Below are 17448 nucleotides of genomic sequence, written 5' to 3' on the forward strand. Positions count from 1 at the left end.
CGTGACAGCACATCTTGTTTTGATGCTTCCTACTTGTCCTTCGCAGCAACCCTTCTCAGCTTTCTGTTACGGGAAAAAAAACGCTCTTATGAACATTTGCTGCAGCACAGTTTGAGTCACCACCTGTTACTGGCTCATTTCAGCACTTTACGAAAGCTCTGCCGTTTTTGTTCACATTCACTTATGGGTGCTGCTGTTAAGTGCAAGTCTGTATCGCGCCTCCTTTTGACTACTGCTGTAAAGGAATATAGTAGCCTTTGACAACATAACATTAATAATGGCTCAATATTAAAAATGCCTCCACAAAAGTATATAAACTTAAAGCTTTTTGAATGAAACATGCTGGTGATATTTGCCTTTATTAAGCTTAATTTCTAATGTCTTTATTATGCACCGTTACTAGCCATTAGGATGAATGAGGTTCATTCATCAAGGGACACAAATTACAGAAGAGCACAACTGTCAAGATGAAGAAGTAACATTGTCATTAATTTGCTTTTGGCTGATGGTAAATTTTTTTTCCATGCTGATGGAAAAATATGGCTTAATTAAGACACTGATCTCTAAACTTATCTTCGTATCTGACTTTAAAAGGTTTTCCAAGTGTCTTTTTCTTGATTGCAACATTTCTAATCAGTCATCGCACCAGTTTACGACCTGATTAAGTCTGTATGTAGACAGCATCATCTGATCTTCTTAATCCAAATAAGGTTATGTTTAGCATATTTATGCTTCTGCAATATGTTTATCTTCTTGATGACTAAACACAGTGTACAGTTCATTGCAAAAGTTTTCACACCCCCTGACTCTTTTACATCATGTTTATAGACACTGTTTTATTGGGATTGTTGGGATGGGATTGCGATGGACCAACAAAAAGTAGCACATAGTTGTGAATAAGCTGCTGCGATAAGAAATTACTCAATTGGATTATGAATTAAAATGAGCTTGATAATTTCCATTCTGATGATTAATATTTTTTGAAGGGCAATTTTGCTTTCAAAGCATCATATTTATGGTTTGGTATCAAGTAGATTTTATTTCAGTTTTATTTTTTATTTTGCATATTTCAAATATCTCCCAGTGTTCTTTACTAAATTCAAGTTTACTGGTCTTTGAGGGGGTGAGCTTGCAGGATTATGCCACTATCAATATTACTTGAGAATAGTCTCAAAACAATTAGTTTATTGCATTAATTATTAAAATTACTTATCGTACATCAAAGTATATTAGCGTGACAAACCTAGTTGTGAAACGGAACGAATTTTTTTTTCCCCAAATAAAAATCTATAAGATATATGTAAGCTCTTTTCTCTGATAGATAGATCTGCAGCTGTTTGATATGATCTCACTATAAATTCAGCTGCTCTGTGAAACTTCATGGTTTGTCAGAACAAACGGCTCCATCAGGACCAAGAGACGCAGCGGGGGTCGAACAGAAATTCACACTTCTCGATTTTTATTTATCAAAAGTCTTCACACCACATGTTTTTAATAACTCCTTTGTGTTGGTCTATCACATAAAATTCTGCAGTATATGAGCCCTTTGGCAAGGCACTGTTTGTTTTATTATGTTCACCGATTCGCGTTTCCTGAGTATCAGTTGCAGTTTTTCCATTTCCACTTACTGAACTTGAAGCAGTCCTGATGCAGTGAATCCTCTTCTGTGGTGTGAAAGCTTACACTAAAACAAGTCTTTTCTCAGGCCTATGATTAGTGTTACTTTCTTTTATGATCAAATTATCTGGTAACCAAATTTTGCAAGCACATGTAGAAGTCAATCATTGTAATAGAAGCTTAAGTAGGCTATATACTCCTATTTCATTTAATTTATAAGAGTTTATATATAAAATTCCCCGTTATCGGTTTTGTTCCTGCAAAGCCTGCTTGTTTGCAGCTCCCTTCACCCCCCTCCTCTTCATCAAACCCTACATTTATATTCTACTGCTGTGTTGCTCACCCAGCCAATCCTGCTGCACTGCAACCTTCGAGGAGACGACTCCGTTCCTCCTGCACTCCTCTGCTCTGGGTTCAGTCACAGGGATTATTAAAACTCATTTGCAATGTTGTCAAAGCTGGACAGATCCTCACACTCACTCCGTGTGCCCGAGTTTAGCCAGCCTGTAAAGGAGAGAGAAAGCCAGAGAGAGAAAACAGGAGAATATTAGTGAGAGCTACAGCAGACTGTGAAGGCGCAAAAGAGGGGGGAGCTGGAAGGCTGTAAGTGCTGGTGGGCGGAGAGGAGGAGGCTGTGCAGCTTCACTCAAGGACCACAGCACCTTCTTTTTTAAAACGGGAAAGACAAAAGGGGGCGAAGAGATGTGTTCCAGAGGCACAGAGTAGGCTTGACTTTTAAAAAAAAAACAAACCTGGAGTTATCTCTCGGGCACTTTACCTGCCGCTGACTGTCCACTGACTGGCACTGGGCAATGTCCGTCCTGAAGTGGAGCAAGCACAGAAAGCGCTCCGCAGACTCCATCTATGACATGCTTCATCTGGTGAGATCTCTGTCATGTATCTCTTTACCTGGATTGCTGTCGCTGCGGTCGTAGCTATTTCGTCTTAGTTAGGGAAGGAAAACACCTTCGTAGCTTTTGTTTAAAGCCCCCCTCTCGGCCGCTAAAGACAGGAAGCTGTGAGTCATCGATGTGTCGCATAGTTGCCCCATAATCACAGGAGTTCTTCACAAGATGATAAGGAAATAAACGGCTACGTGCAGGAGTTCATTCCCGTGAAACTTGGACCTGACATGACTTTGAGAAACTACCCTCCGCGTTGCTGCGGTGATTGACTGCTGGGGGAGCTTTCTCCCTCGCAGTCTTGGGCTGTGATATCAATCTCTTGTCAGATTCACAGAGCAGATATGTAACCTTCTCTCTACCTCATCAGCGCTGTGCTGCTTTATGTGTTTCATCCATATTTAATAAGCTAGGGGAGACAATAAACTGGATTCTCACACTTTTTTTTATTTTTTACCCATGACAGTGTCTTTGATTTACACTCTGTTCGTACTTATCCTAAAAGCTTTGCCGTTTTTTTCTTGTCGTCTGTCTCTTTGCCATCTCATGACTGTTTAGAAGCTCACAACTGCAATGGTGTTAATTAGACTAAACTGTGAGAACTATGACCAGACTGACTGTCTTGCGTGGCTCAGTGAAACTTGTTAAATTGTATTATCAATTTACCAAGGCAGGAGGAGTCGGAGGACTTCATTCCTAGTTCTTATATGGCTATTGCAGTCATCCAGATGACTTTACTTTAAGGCTTTTTGCATATTTGTACTGGAGAAGGCACTGATTGTTTAATGGGCTATACATGTGCAGTTCTACAAATTGGAAAACAAAAAGCTATGTCAGGAATGCAATTCAAACATGACACTGATATAAATATTCATTATACAGAGAGTAAGAATGGTTTTACAATTCAACAGTTGTAGGTTATCGTCTGCATCCTCTGAGTCCAGCTGTAGTCCACACTCCCCCCAAACTCTGCTAATGGGCTTTGAATAACGATCCTTGGTTTGTTCATGCACCTATTTATACTATTGTTTTTTTTCTTCCACTTAACTTTCCACTAACATACTTGCATACAATGCTCTGAAAAACAACCTTTTGTGACAGAGCCTCCTTTTTGAAGGCGTCAGGACTCTCTCTGCGGTCGGCAATCATATGTGTGATTGCCAACAGTCCAAAAAAAAGAAGAAAAAAAATTTTCATTCATCTTACATAATATTCTAATTTTCAAACAAACGTCTAAGTTATTAACATGACTAAGTCGTAATAATCTGAGATGTCTTAAGAATGTTGTTTGATAAGTCTGTATATGACAGATTGTTTACATTTTATTGATAAAACAATTGAAATAAATATGCTTAGAGATTATGCTGTGGTTCATATTACAATATTACAGCATTTAATGCTATAGAGATGAGTATTATGAGTAGCACTCCTTAGGCTCAACACCATGAATGTTTGCATTTTCTGTCTTTCCTGTAAGTAAGGAAAGTGTGTAAAAGCTCATTTTGGTCTACAGCTGCAAAGGGGGAAGGAGGGAACATTGTGCAGCTTTATGCTCCATACAGCTGGAGAAAATTCTAGTTGCTTTGAACTTTCTGGTGTCTCAGTTGATGAGCATTTTTGTGGTTTTGAAAGTCAAACTGTAAATCTCTTGTATCTTGATATTAGTAACTGGTGCAGAATACTTACTAAACCCCTAAAAACGAAATAGTCCTAATGCATTTTAACTCGCTTCATCTACTAGAATGTCAAATGATCTGGCGAGTAACCTGTGCTGTGAATCATTGAGCTGCTTTCTTAAATATTCAAAGAGAGTTTGATCACAGATACTACTTGTTCTGAACATTAATGCAAATATAAAGTGCCATACTGAAAAAGGCCAGATTAATAAAGGATTTCTCCATCTCAGTCACTGCATTCAGAGCCTCTCTATGCCACGGCATGGAGCCAAATTGGGCACACATCCATGCTTTGTTGACCTCTCTTAATGATCAGTTTGGCAAGATTTCCAACCCTGCTGAAGATCAACAGGAGTCTTGTACCGACATCGGTCCTGGCATGTTCAATTTAATATCGCATAATGGAACGAGGCGGCTGTTCTGGCTAAAAGCTGTCACAATTAATAAATTGTCATCCCGTTTTGTTGTGTGTGCAGACTGAAGTCAGCTTTGCCAATATTTTATAGTGCTCTGTTTACATGCATTAAGACAGCAAATCATAATTAATCATGTTAATACTGGTCAGTGTTTTTAAGTTTCTTCTCACCATTTGAGAAGTGGTACAGTAGTAGAAAAAAAGTCCAGCTTATTTCTCTAGTTTTCTCTCTACATTAGTGCTGCACAAATGTTCTTCCACATCCTTCTGCACCAAAGTCTAAACAGACGAGGACAAAATGAGTGCCACTGATTAGTTATCGTAAGGAATTTATTTCCATTTCCTTTCTTTCTTATGGTCACAGACGCCTTAAAGAACAAAACTAAGCAGGGGATAATTAGTTGGATCTGAAGCCCAGAAGGTGGCAGTCAGAGGCAATTATAACACTCCTCTTGTGTGTGATGATGAGCTCTGAACTAGAGATCCTAAAACACGTCTACTTATTTCATCTTGGATTAATAGGCTCTTCTAAACTGCTGATGGCTTCTTTATTTTTGTTATTTAGACACAGTTGAACAATTCCGTGTGCTCGAGATCAAATAAAAAAAAAAAAGAAGAGATTTAAACGGCATCGTTAGGAAAACTAAAAGCACTACATGAACCCACCACCCACAAAACACACACACACCACCACAACCACCCAAAAAACAAGCTCTATTATTTTCTATCAAACATACCACACCTGCTGCCTCTGGTCCGCGATGATACAAGGCTCATCTCCCTGTAGTCCAGAGGCATAAAGACCTCTGATAAAATTTACAATTCTTGAGTCCAATCCATTTCATCTCAACACTTCTAATGTGTGTTAAAGGTGCCGACTGCCATGAGTTAAAATGCTCCAGATTTAAGGATCTAAATAACTGCTGCATTATGTAAAAAGTAGTAAAAGTTATTAGCACTTCTTACTGGTTGCATCTCAATAAACCGACGACACTCAGAGTACTGCTGAATATCTAGTCAGGTTTATTTGTATGGCACATTTTAGCAACAAGGCAGTTCAAACAAAGTGCTCTACACCATAAAAACATAAAACAGAAACCAATTGTGAAACAAGCAATTAACATTACATTTTGTCAAATGCCATGCCAAATGCCGTCAATTTGTGAATGTGTTAATTTTGTTTAAAACCAAATTCTCATGGATTTTAAACACTTGGCAATACCTAAAAGGTCAGTTCTGTGTGATTTAACCTCATAAAGAGATGGATCAAAAAAAAGTGTGCAGTAAAAACTGGTACACTGACAAACTATCAGGAACTAGAAAACGGGAACATCTAGCTCCAGTTCTGGCTTCACTTCAACGGCTTGCTGTTTATTACAGAATTGATATAAAAATGTACTGTTTTTTTAAGGGTCTTAATGATTTCCCCTATTGCTATACATCCACAAACACAGAAAGGGGAAGAAAAAAAAAGGACGCTTGAATGTTCCAAGGTCCAAACAAAAATGTCCCTGCTTTGTGAAATAATGTACCATTCCAAAGTCTGGAGACTTTTTATGAGCTTTTAAAGACACACTTCTACTCTTTTGGCTTTTGAGCAAAGAAAGAACTGGGTATCTGAATGTGGCTCTAGTTTAAAGGGCTTTCAGTCTGTTTTCAGTTTTCAAATACTCAAACACACTCAAAAATTGTTTTGTTGCCCTTTATTCACAATTGGAAGTCAGCAACAACAAATTCATGTTGAGAAATGTTTGATACATGCTTGCTCCACAAATTTAGCAAATTTCCTACTTATACATTATAAAGTTGCCATTTTACCACTTCTGAGTTGGTGAGCAAGCCGTCTGAGAGTTTTGGGGAATTTTTCAAGCGGAACAAAGGGTCGTCTTTCATGCCTCACATAAATGTCTCCTTGATTAGATAATGTTGACAATCAGTTTAATTTATAAAAGCTGTGTGAGATTAGACGTGTCTGGCATTGATATTTGAATTTATTGCAGTCATTACATACAAATGAATGATGAATTAAAAGCAAACATGAAGATCTTAATTGAATTGCATGTAATGAAACAGACCTTTTGAAGAAACAAATGTCAGTTTTGTTTGGCGAGCGTTTTATGCACAGGAGATGGTGTTGAGATTGTGAGATGTGCTGACTGGCAGCCACTTTGATCTTAAGATTAGAGGCATCCATCTTTTGCAGCTGTGTGAAGTCCATATCGTTATTATTTCCCAGAGGTATTTGTAGGTGCGACAGGATAAATTGCTTCCATCAAGTCTATAAAACTCGCCATATTACAAGCGGGTGACGTCTTTGCCCTCCTTTACCCGGTTTTTAATGTACTCCTGCTGGCTGTGCCTTTTGCATGGCCCCTGACCGCTCTGCTGGATTTTCTCAGCTGATCTCTTTTGTGCCATGATAATCCACAATATGATGAAATCAAGTTGTGATGGATAAGGAAGGAGCCTCTTTGTGCGTTCTCTTTTGTGCTTGTATTGATGTTACAAGCCAGCATTTCTTGTTTTTATTTATTTAGGTTTTTGTTTGGCTGGCGAGGCTGTAGCCTTTTGCAAACAAAGTAACTATTTGTTCAGCCATGTAGGCTTTTGTTGAGAGGGGTCTATTTTTGTCCAAAATAATAGTCTAATGCACATCAGGGCCAGTCACCATGGCAACTCATACTCTTTGTGGACACACAGTGTGTGTATATATTTTGATCCAGTGAAAGAGTTGAATCATTACACCACTAATCCATCAGCAGGAAGAAAGCACCCGGGAAAGTGAGCAAAAACGAGGAGGTTGGAAAGTCATAGTTGTGATGGACTGAAATAGACCAAATTAGTGCAAAAGATTTTTTTAGAGCTGGCTCTCTGCCTCTTTCTAGGCTCACTCTCTGCACAGTCATGAGTCTGTGCACAGCAGTAAGTAGAAGGTGATGCCTACACATTTCCTTCCAAGGTGCTGATTGGTTGCTTCATGCAGATTTCCTTTTATATCCTCACATTTGGATTACACTTTTGCCTGTTTTTGATCACTTACCTGTCTCTTTTGTCTTCCTGTTTTCCTTTAAAGAGCACAGAGCAGGTCGCCGCTTTCTGCCGCAGTCTCCATGACATGAATCCCTCAGAGTGCGTGTCCTCTTCGCCGAGCCCGGACTCACCCTTCCCGCCTACCGCGACTCCCCGACAGCTGTCCGATGCCGACAAGCTCCGCAAAGTGATCTGTGAACTCGTGGAGACCGAGCGCACCTATGTCAAAGTCAGTATCGATCATCAGACTCGTTCCAAGCAGATGGTGTTTGTGAGTGCATATGTTCTCCTGTGCAGCAGTCAGAGATTCTATCAGTCTTGAGATGTGCTCCGCCTTCATATTGTCTATTCTATACAACCGATCCATATTTATCTCTGCGTCCCCGGAGATGTGATGGGGGACACAGCTGTGTCCTTGTCTGGATATTTTCTAATCTTTTCCAGCTCGGAATAAAAATGGCTCGGTGGAATAACTGGGTTAGAGATGGTATGTAATTGGAAAATGTCACGACTGTCTTAATGATTCTCAGTCCAGGGGGCACAAATGGGCTTACTATAGAAATCACATTACAAATGATTGATTGTATATTGCACAAGGTTTAAGGGGAATTGATGATTTATTCTAATTTACTTTAGTCTGGTGCACTTTGTTTGTATGTTTAATTGCTGCTGAAAAACACCACAGGGACTTAAAAGCCAGAGGAACAAATGCCACAGAGGACTTTTAGTGATAATTAATGATTTGAAATGAATGCTGCTGTCAAATTAATTTGTAGGTTTGCTGGTATACAAGTTTATTATACACATGTATTTCAATATGCTAGAATATCGTCCAAAGGGTCATTTATGTCAATAATTCTGTTAAAAAAGGGAAACTCCTAATGATTTGCACAGAGTGATATTTTTGTTAATTTTTATTATAAAGGTTCATAGCTAATGAAAACCCAATACTCCGTCTTATATAACAATCAGATTTTTTGAGGAACAAATTTAAATAAAAGGTTTAACACAGGAATGTCTCCTTTCAGAAAGATTTGTTCTTGTATTGTACATACTTAGATGTTTGTTGTTTTTTTTTGGCATTGCTACTATATTAATGTGACAATAATACAAAAGGTCAGTATTTGGTATTACTAGTTTGGTCAGGATTCAGTGCGACTGGAGTCGGTGCCTTAAGAATAACCATACCAACTCCAGTCACACTGAATCCTGACCAAAATAGTGAATCGCAAATTCAAACCACACTTTTCCTTTCAGTCAATATATATGTAAAACGCCAGCTTTTTTACGATGAGAGTTTGTTGGTTACCCCTGCCTCGCTATACATCTATATCAAGTCCACGCGTTTTCCCATGATTGTATGAGTCATAACACTTCCATATTACATATTTTTTCTTCAAATTGCTATGGAATATTGTCATTTTCTGAGAAACTGAACTTTGAGTGAATTGCTGCCCATACGTTGCCTACTACAGTTTAAAAACACAGTTGTCTTATAATGAGTGGGCAAATACTTAAAAATGTGCAACCTTTTCCCCCCAGTTGATTGCAGTGTGTAGCAACAGCACTATTTTATGAAAAATCCAGTCACTATGATCTTATGTAATCATTCATACTGAGAAACTGAAGTTTGGGTTTTCATTGCCTGTAAACCATAATCATCAACATGTACTGAAATAAATATTTTAACCATATCAATCTGTGGGTAATAAACCTAGATATAATTAACTCTAAATTAATTTACTGAAATTAATCAACATTTTTAATTATTTTGCTTTTATTATTGAGCTGCACTCATGCTCCTGTTTGTCTTCTGGTTTTAGACTGGAGATCATACAGCTTCCTGTTCAGATATCTCTTTAGTGCTGGCTTCTAAAAAGCTCCTTGTTTTAGGATGATTTAGAATCAGCCATTTTACACACTGTTGTTATTCGTAAAAACTTTCCACATATCCTATTTATGAAGCTGTTGTTGCCTGCAGTGGTTTATAATAGTCTCTTGCTCATTCGTATTAAAACAAGTCCTCAAGACTGGCAACATTTCTCTCTGACTTTTATCACCAAGAGTCTATTTCCTATAGCGTCCCACATAGTGACAGAACACAATTAAACACACTTAACTCTTGCCTTGCAGGATCTCAATTGTCTCATTGGGAGATATTTAACCCCACTGCAGAAAGAGAATTTCCTCACACAGGATGAGGTATGTGAAATGTTTCCCATGCATGAGCTTTTAAGAGGTAGCTTGGCTTTTAGATGCCAGTGCTGCTGAAATATTCTATTAATGGTTTGTTGCATAATCATGTGAAGTGTTGCCTTGTAGAAGAAGAGGGATGGATGGTAATTAGAGAGAGAGAGAGATTTTTACATGCATTTGCAATATTAAAATTTATGTTGTATGTCAGTTTGAGTTTTTGTAACTGTTACAAAATACTAAAAATTTGACACTACTAGACGATGGAAATGATTAAATTTCTTTTCCCCCAGCTGGATGTTCTATTTGGCAATTTGCCAGAAATGGTGGAATTCCAGGTTGAGTTCCTAAAAACGCTGGAAGATGGAACCAGACTGGTTCCAGATCTGGAGAAGCTGGAGAGTGTTGATCAGTTTAAGGTACAAATCTTTCTTTTTTTTAGACATAATCCTAGAATATAAACAGCATCAAGCATCCAGAAGACCTATGAACTTTCTTTCTGACTCTGTGAACTCTCTCACAGAAAATACTCTTTTCTTTGGGAGGCTCTTTCTTGTACTATGCGGACCGTTTTAAGATCTACAGTGCTTTTTGTGCCAGTCACACTAAGGTCCCAAAGGTTCTTGTGAAGGGTGAGTACATTTTTTTTTTTCATTGGGCTGACATTCCACCTTGGCTCAAAGGACAGTGTGTATATACCATCTGCTGTATATTGCAATTCTCCATAAATCTCCTCTTCATCATCAGCCACAGTTGTCCATCTGACCCCCATATACTTTCCAGCTGGAAGTTCTTGAGGTTAAAAGCCTGGCTAGATTGTATGATATGTAATTAGAAGTGTTGAACAGACTCTTCTGAAGCTACTACACCCACTCCCTTTCTAACTTCACTGGCTTTGTTTGCCACATTCATATTCAGTGAGTCAACTGCTTTTCTGCTGTGCAGGTTTTGATGGCGGTATTAAAATAAAGCACTTTAAATATGCTTATTGATTCTTCCTCCTCGCTTTTCACACAACAATACAAAATGGTTTGTATTTGGCAAGCCTGTGGTTTTGTTTTGCTTTTCTGAGAGACAAGCAGAACTGTGTGCCCTCTGGACAAGGCCTTTATTACTATCACTATTTCTTGGTTATCTCTCAAGTCCATGACTTGATGCAGTCTGCTGGGTTTAGCAGATTGAGGCATTTTTGAACTTATTAGGATAATTAACAGAGCTTAATGTACTGTTTGATGGCAATGTATGCGTGATTGAATTKACTTTATTTTTATTTTTGCAAAGTGACTCAAGATGGCATTTGTTGTGATTTGGTGCTATATAAATAAACTAAATTGAACTGAAGTACTTTTGGGCATGGTGACTGTGGGATTCTCACAATATGATAACTGAGTTAAACCGTCACAGTTCTATGGTATTTTCATACAGTTATAACATTTTACTTTGTTTTCAATTTGTGTACAGTCTTACAGGTCTAATGAAGAAAAAAATGCGTGTTTTGCATTCATACAAAGTTTTAATGAAAATTTTGCTTTTAATTATTTACTACTAATAAAAAAAACTATTAAAGCCTACGACTTTCCACCTGCTAAGAGTAGTCATAAAGCAGAGTCAAATATCTCTGCTCAAAAATTCTTGTTGCCATGTGATGTCGTTGTGGACAAACGATCTGGCTGCCAGCATGTCTGTCTTTGACAATGAATTAGATTTTTCCAATGGAATTACATGTACTGTACCAGTTTGAACCCGTCATACAGAATGGAGTATCTGCTACTCCTCACCTTAGGTCTTGCTGGGTGAATCTGTGATAATCGGGAACTTACCACTAACTTCAGCCTGTGTGTTATGCTGCTTTGATTCCACTCATTCCTGTGCGCACACCTGCATTAGGCTGCCTTTCTCCGGTTAGAGTGGGTGATGTTTAATGAGCTGTGTCCCCTACTGCAGCCCCGTTCGAGGCGTTCAGTGTAGCTATTTGGGTAATGAACGAGGCAGGTCCTAGTCTGAAGCTTATATTTAAAAATGACCATGTTATTTTCTGTTATATTCCAAATAATTACTGGCCAGCTTCACCTAAGCAGGCAATTTATATTTTGATATCCCTTGAAAAGTATTTCACCTGACCCACACGAAACCACATGTAAAAAATATTTAATTACACTGCTAAGGATTGCATGACCTCTTCCAACCTTTTGCAAACCTAATGTTATTTTTGTCATTGCAGCCAAAACCGACCCTAATTTCAAGGCCTTTCTTGATGAGCGGAACCCCAAGCAGCAGCACTCCTCCACCCTAGAATCCTATTTGATTAAACCCATACAGAGGGTGCTAAAATACCCACTTCTGCTAAGGGAGCTCTACTCACTGACAGACCCAGACAGTGAGGAACACTACCACTTGGATGGTAAGACAATGTCAGAGTTTACTGAGGATACAAAATCCTTTTTATCACAGAACTGAAATGAATCCCTGAATGGACACGGCAGTTTAGCTGAAAACATGTTTTCTGCTTGACATAGTTGCTATTAAGGCCATGAACAAGGTTGCCAGCCACATCAATGAAATGCAGAAGATCCACGAGGAGTTTGGAGCAGTGTTTGACCAGCTGATCACTGAGCAAAGCAGTGAAAAGAAAGACGTAGGTTTGGACAAGTGCAGCCTTTTTGTTCTGTCAAAAAGAAAAAAGAAAGTCCCTGTGGGATGACGATGTTGATATTTTCACACAACTGCCAGGTGGCTGATTTATCGATGGGCGATTTGCTGCTTCACAACACAGTGACATGGATCAACCCACCCATTTCTCTGGGAAAATGGAAGAAAGAACCACAGATGGCAACATTTGGTATGTCAGTGATGATATTCAGTTTAATCAATCTATTTTGTTTTCCTACACGGTTTCAGCAATAAATGTACTAGAATATGATACTTTGTTAAAATAGGCTATAAAACCCAGAATTGAACATTTATCACTTGTACTTTGACATTTAGTATTCATTATGATCATAACCATAAGTAATATTATGCTCAATTAAGGAAAAGTAACCCACTGAGGATATTTGGGGTTTATTTAGTAACAAAAACATTTATATGCAAAAATAAGTAGGATTGAAAATAATCAAACAAATCCAATTAATGAACAAACATAAAATGTGCTTTAAAAAATGTCATTTCTTTTAATATTTGTCAGATACAGTAGAGAAACAAAAGTCTGCATTTCCATTTCCAATGGATTAAAAATGCAAAACCCACACAAAAGGGTACAAGAGACTGCTGCACATAATGATTATTTGGAGGTAACTGATGTCTGCCATCTTCTTCCTCCTTTCAGTTTTCAAAACTGCTGTGGTGTTTGTATGCAAAGAAGAGTCCAAGCAGAAGAAGAAAATTGTACGTTTTCACACAAAAAGGCACATGCATTCTGTAACTGTACAAGCAACATTTAGATGTAACTTTAATATAAATATCATATTTATCTGATTTAAGGGCGGCTCACATCGAGTTTCTGTATCTTCGGAAGAAAAAGATCCTTTCCGATTCCGTCACATGATCCCTACAGATGCCCTTCAAATCCGATCAATGTCAAACACAGGTAGATGATCCATTAAATGCGGCTCTGTATTTTAATTTCACAATGTTTCTTTGCGAATGATGCAGATTGTTGGTATCCCACAGACGGTGAGAGCTCTGCAATGTGTGAAATAGTTCACACAAAATCAGAGTCAGAAGGAAGACCAGAGAGGACGTTTCACCTGTGCTGCAGGTGAGGATTTTCTTCTGAAGGAGGCGGAGTTTAACTTCAGATTTAAGCCTGTCTGCTGCTCCTTCTTGCTGCTCTCAACACAATGACAAACTGATGACGCAACCCTTCTTTTTCCTTTCTCAGCTCTCCAGAGGGCCGAAAGGAATTTCTGAAGACGGTCCACTCCATCTTGAGAGAAAAGCACCGCCGACAGCTCCTAAAGACAGAAAGTTTACCCCTCAACCAGCAGTATGTGCCATTTGGAGGAAAGCGACTCTGTGCCCTGAAGGGAGCCCGTCCAGCCATAAATAGAGCCGGTAAATGCCAGTCGGTGGCTGCATTCACCCTACAGCTTAAAGTGTCCCAATTCCTTCTAAACTGACACAGATAGGATCTTTGGCGGAATCCAGGTTGTTCATTTACATGTTCAACTGTGCGACCAAACAATTTGCAACCAGTTAATATATTACTTTGCAAAGTTAGCAATACCGCTTTAATCTTCTCAATGTTTTGTCACATTTGAAAAGAAAAAGCTCCAGGGTATTTGTCATTTTTAAAAGCAAAATCCAGTGCAAAAAACTCCATCACAGGGGTTAGAGAACGTCAGTGAACAAACGGCATGAAGACCAAACAAGCCAGGGTTAAATGTAAGCAACTTTTAAAATACATAGGTTATAAAATAATACCCCAACTCTAATGTTAATTCAGTATTTGAAAGCGAGAGCAACATGGATTGAACAGCTTTGTTCACTTCTTCCATTGCCAAAATATAACCCTACACACACAGAGGCAGACTACAACTCAAATACATCTCCGAAAATCAACATAGTTTCCGATGCCTTCTGTTTGCTGATCGGCTTGATTGAAATTCTAACAGAGAAATCAAACTCAATGGGAGAAATTCTAGAAGGAGCACTGAATGGAGATGGGAATTGAACAGAACTGGTATACTTTACAAGACTTGTCTATAAAAATACAGAAGAATTTTATGTAAAGCAATGGCTCAATACAAATGCTCAGTGCCATAAATACAAAAGTATTTATAATAATTCTTACTTCTACTAAAACTATTTTTTTTATTTATCCTAACAGCATCTGCCCCAACCAGGACTCTAGGCAGGAGAAAGCTGGTGCGCAATCGTTTCACCATAGACACCGACATTGTTTTTGATGGCGACTCGGAACAGCAGGACCTCACTTCACCACAGGAATCCGATTCAGTTCCGCTGCAGCAGAAGGATGAGCAGCAGTCTGAGTTAGCGGGAGACACAGACCGCTGGGTGGAGGAGCAGTTTGACCTAGAAGAGTATGAAGACCAGGAAGAAATGAAGGAGACAGACATCCTAAGCGATGATGACGACGAGTTTTGCCAAACACCCAGAGCTCTATCCGAAGAGGCTGATCTGGAGAGCCCCCTGATGGCTTTATCCCTGGAGGGTGCAGAAACAGACGGGAGTAAAAGCCTGCCGTCTCCAACTGTGAGCGACGCACCAGATGAAGAGAAGATATCCGGCACAGAGAGGAAGAGCTCCGTAACAGACAACTCCGAGGACAAGAATCAAGCAGAGAAGGCTGAGGTTTGGGTTCGAAGGGAGCCGTCGGATTCATCTCCAGACTGCCCCACATAAGAGCTGAAGGGGACAGGAATCTCCCCACGTTTGCCGCACAACGATCACTCATCACAAACCGTGCATGAGCATTGATGTATATCACCCAGCTAGTAAAAGAAACAGTACACCCTCCTTTATCTTACTTTATGCTGAATGCTTTTTTGTACAGGTAAGATCATTTGTGGAGCAATAATTAACCCAGAATGAGGGAGCTGTATCCCAAATCAGATGCTGTTTCATAACGGTCAAGTGTTTGCTTAGAGAGGTGAAATAATGGTACAATCATGGGATCTAATCACTTGCTTTGATTGGCATGGTTTGCACATTTGGACGGCATTCTGTAGTCCTGCCTGCTGTTGCCAAATTTGGGTATTGTGAGAACATTTATATTTGTTTCGTCTCTGTGACTCAAGATATTATCATAGCTAAGGGCTGTATATTATTTGTCCTTAAAGACCTAGAATAATAAATTCCAGATGACAGTCTTGCATAGATTACTGTACATTTTCACATGAATATACACGGATGTGATCTTTAGTTTTAGCTCTCTTGTTACATTTAATAACAGAATGATGTGAAAGCCGTAATGTCACTGAAGCAATGGGGTTTTAATTTTTTTTAACCTTATCCTGTTTTTACTTGAATTTGTATTTGCTGTGTCATTTTTTTTTACTACTGTGAAATTACGTTATATTTTACCAATGGTACTACCTAAAGTACTGCAGCTCAGACACACTTGACACATCACATGCACACAATATTGTAGATACTTTACACTTCAGCTTCTTCAGAAGGTTTTCCGTGTTCACTTATTTTTTTTAGTAATGGATTTCAAAGCAATTGTTTTATTTATTTGTGTGTAAAATAATTTGCTAGTAACAGAAGTAATTTTTTTTTTTCCCACAAAGAAAGTCCAAAGTTGCTCATGCAATCAAGGTGAAAGACTGGCAAGATGTCTGACCAATGAAAGAAGTTATGATTTAAAAAAAAGTTCATTATGCTTCTAGGACTGCATTTTTATTTTGTGTATATATAAAACGTATTGATATCATAATAAATACATTTGTTTCCTACTTCTAATTCAGAACTGTTGTGTTTTAATTTATTTATTTATTTCATTTTTAAACAGCTTATTAAGTTTTCTCTGGAGTGCACCACCAAATATGCCCCAAATTTCTTCATTTTGGGTGACCGGTCAATAGATGCATTTGAAACCGATCACATCTAAGGTCTGAAAATCAGGGCCTTCAGTCCTGTCCCATCTACCCACCAGCTCACGTCTGAACTTGAGCTAACAGGCACTCCGCTGTTGCCAATTTAGCAACTTCTCAGACAAATAAAAAAAAAGAAATTGGTATCTGCCTGCAGTTGAAAATCAGCATGTCAGACTTTTGAAGATCAGCAATCAGCAGGGAGTGTGCCCAGGGTACAATTCCTGCAAGAACCACCACTGTTTTCTGAAATGAATCCTTAACTGCATGCAACAAAGCATTTGTATACAACTGCACAACAGAAGAGGAAAAACTGTAATGCCAAAGTCATATCAGTACTACATAAAATTAAACATCTTCAATCAATCCCTACATTTTAATAACGATCATTTTACTAGAAAACCAGCATCAAGAAAAGGCTGTGCATTATCGGCAGAAGTAGACCTAAGCCTGAAAAGGATATGAAGGTGAGTTGCAGAAGGATTCTTGGTTTCTTAATCCAGTTTAATGAAAAAATTATACTCCCCCATAAAATATGAAATAATTGTGCAACATAACACATTTGCTTTGAAATCATTCTGAATATCAATGTTAAAGTATTAATGATTTTTTACTTACTATTACTACCATATTGTGTTGATATTCTAGCACTGTAAGTACAGTTAGACCATTTTACAGTGTTAAAATTTTTATGCAATAATGAAAATAATTCATCTAGCTGGCAAATTTTTTCAGAAAAAAAAGATCAATTATTTTACGATGTTACTCCAACACTATAAATCTATTAAAGTAGATACTAAACTAGGCCATAGTATAGTACAGTATTTACTATAAACCAACTGTGATGAGCACAAAGGAGGAGTCGTTCTAATACAAGTATGCTTTAAAGACAAAAATCGAAAGAGGAGAGAGGTGGATGATTTTCCCTCACAGTGTAAAGCTCATGTGGACAAGAATAAAACCAGGAACTAACCCTATTGGGTATTTCTGTTTCGTTGCACATGACTACGAAGTCAGAACTAGGAACTAGAATCTTGGAATGAGATCAAACAGCCTTG

The 17448-nt window shown here is 38.4% G+C and overlaps 1 protein-coding gene across 2 annotated transcripts in view; it reads left to right on the plus strand.

The window, feature by feature from the left end:
- Positions 1 to 16161, plus strand: part of LOC103474994 (T-lymphoma invasion and metastasis-inducing protein 1-like) — a 49162-nt gene extending 33001 nt beyond the window's left edge. For both annotated transcript variants that reach the window (XM_008426338.2, XM_008426340.2), the window contains exons 16-27: positions 7684 to 7869; positions 9774 to 9842; positions 10127 to 10252; positions 10357 to 10465; positions 12055 to 12234; positions 12350 to 12468; positions 12564 to 12672; positions 13159 to 13217; positions 13314 to 13419; positions 13503 to 13590; positions 13714 to 13886; positions 14662 to 16161. In XM_008426338.2, coding sequence (XP_008424560.1) covers positions 7684 to 7869; positions 9774 to 9842; positions 10127 to 10252; positions 10357 to 10465; positions 12055 to 12234; positions 12350 to 12468; positions 12564 to 12672; positions 13159 to 13217; positions 13314 to 13419; positions 13503 to 13590; positions 13714 to 13886; positions 14662 to 15197 — 1860 coding nt within the window. In that variant the 3' untranslated portion in view covers positions 15198 to 16161. The remainder of the gene's footprint in view (positions 1 to 7683; positions 7870 to 9773; positions 9843 to 10126; positions 10253 to 10356; positions 10466 to 12054; positions 12235 to 12349; positions 12469 to 12563; positions 12673 to 13158; positions 13218 to 13313; positions 13420 to 13502; positions 13591 to 13713; positions 13887 to 14661) is intronic.
- The last annotated feature ends 1287 nt before the right edge of the window (positions 16162 to 17448 follow it).

This window comes from Poecilia reticulata, linkage group LG13 (genome assembly GCF_000633615.1).
Source record: "Poecilia reticulata strain Guanapo linkage group LG13, Guppy_female_1.0+MT, whole genome shotgun sequence".
NCBI classification, from domain to species: Eukaryota; Metazoa; Chordata; class Actinopteri; order Cyprinodontiformes; family Poeciliidae; genus Poecilia; species Poecilia reticulata.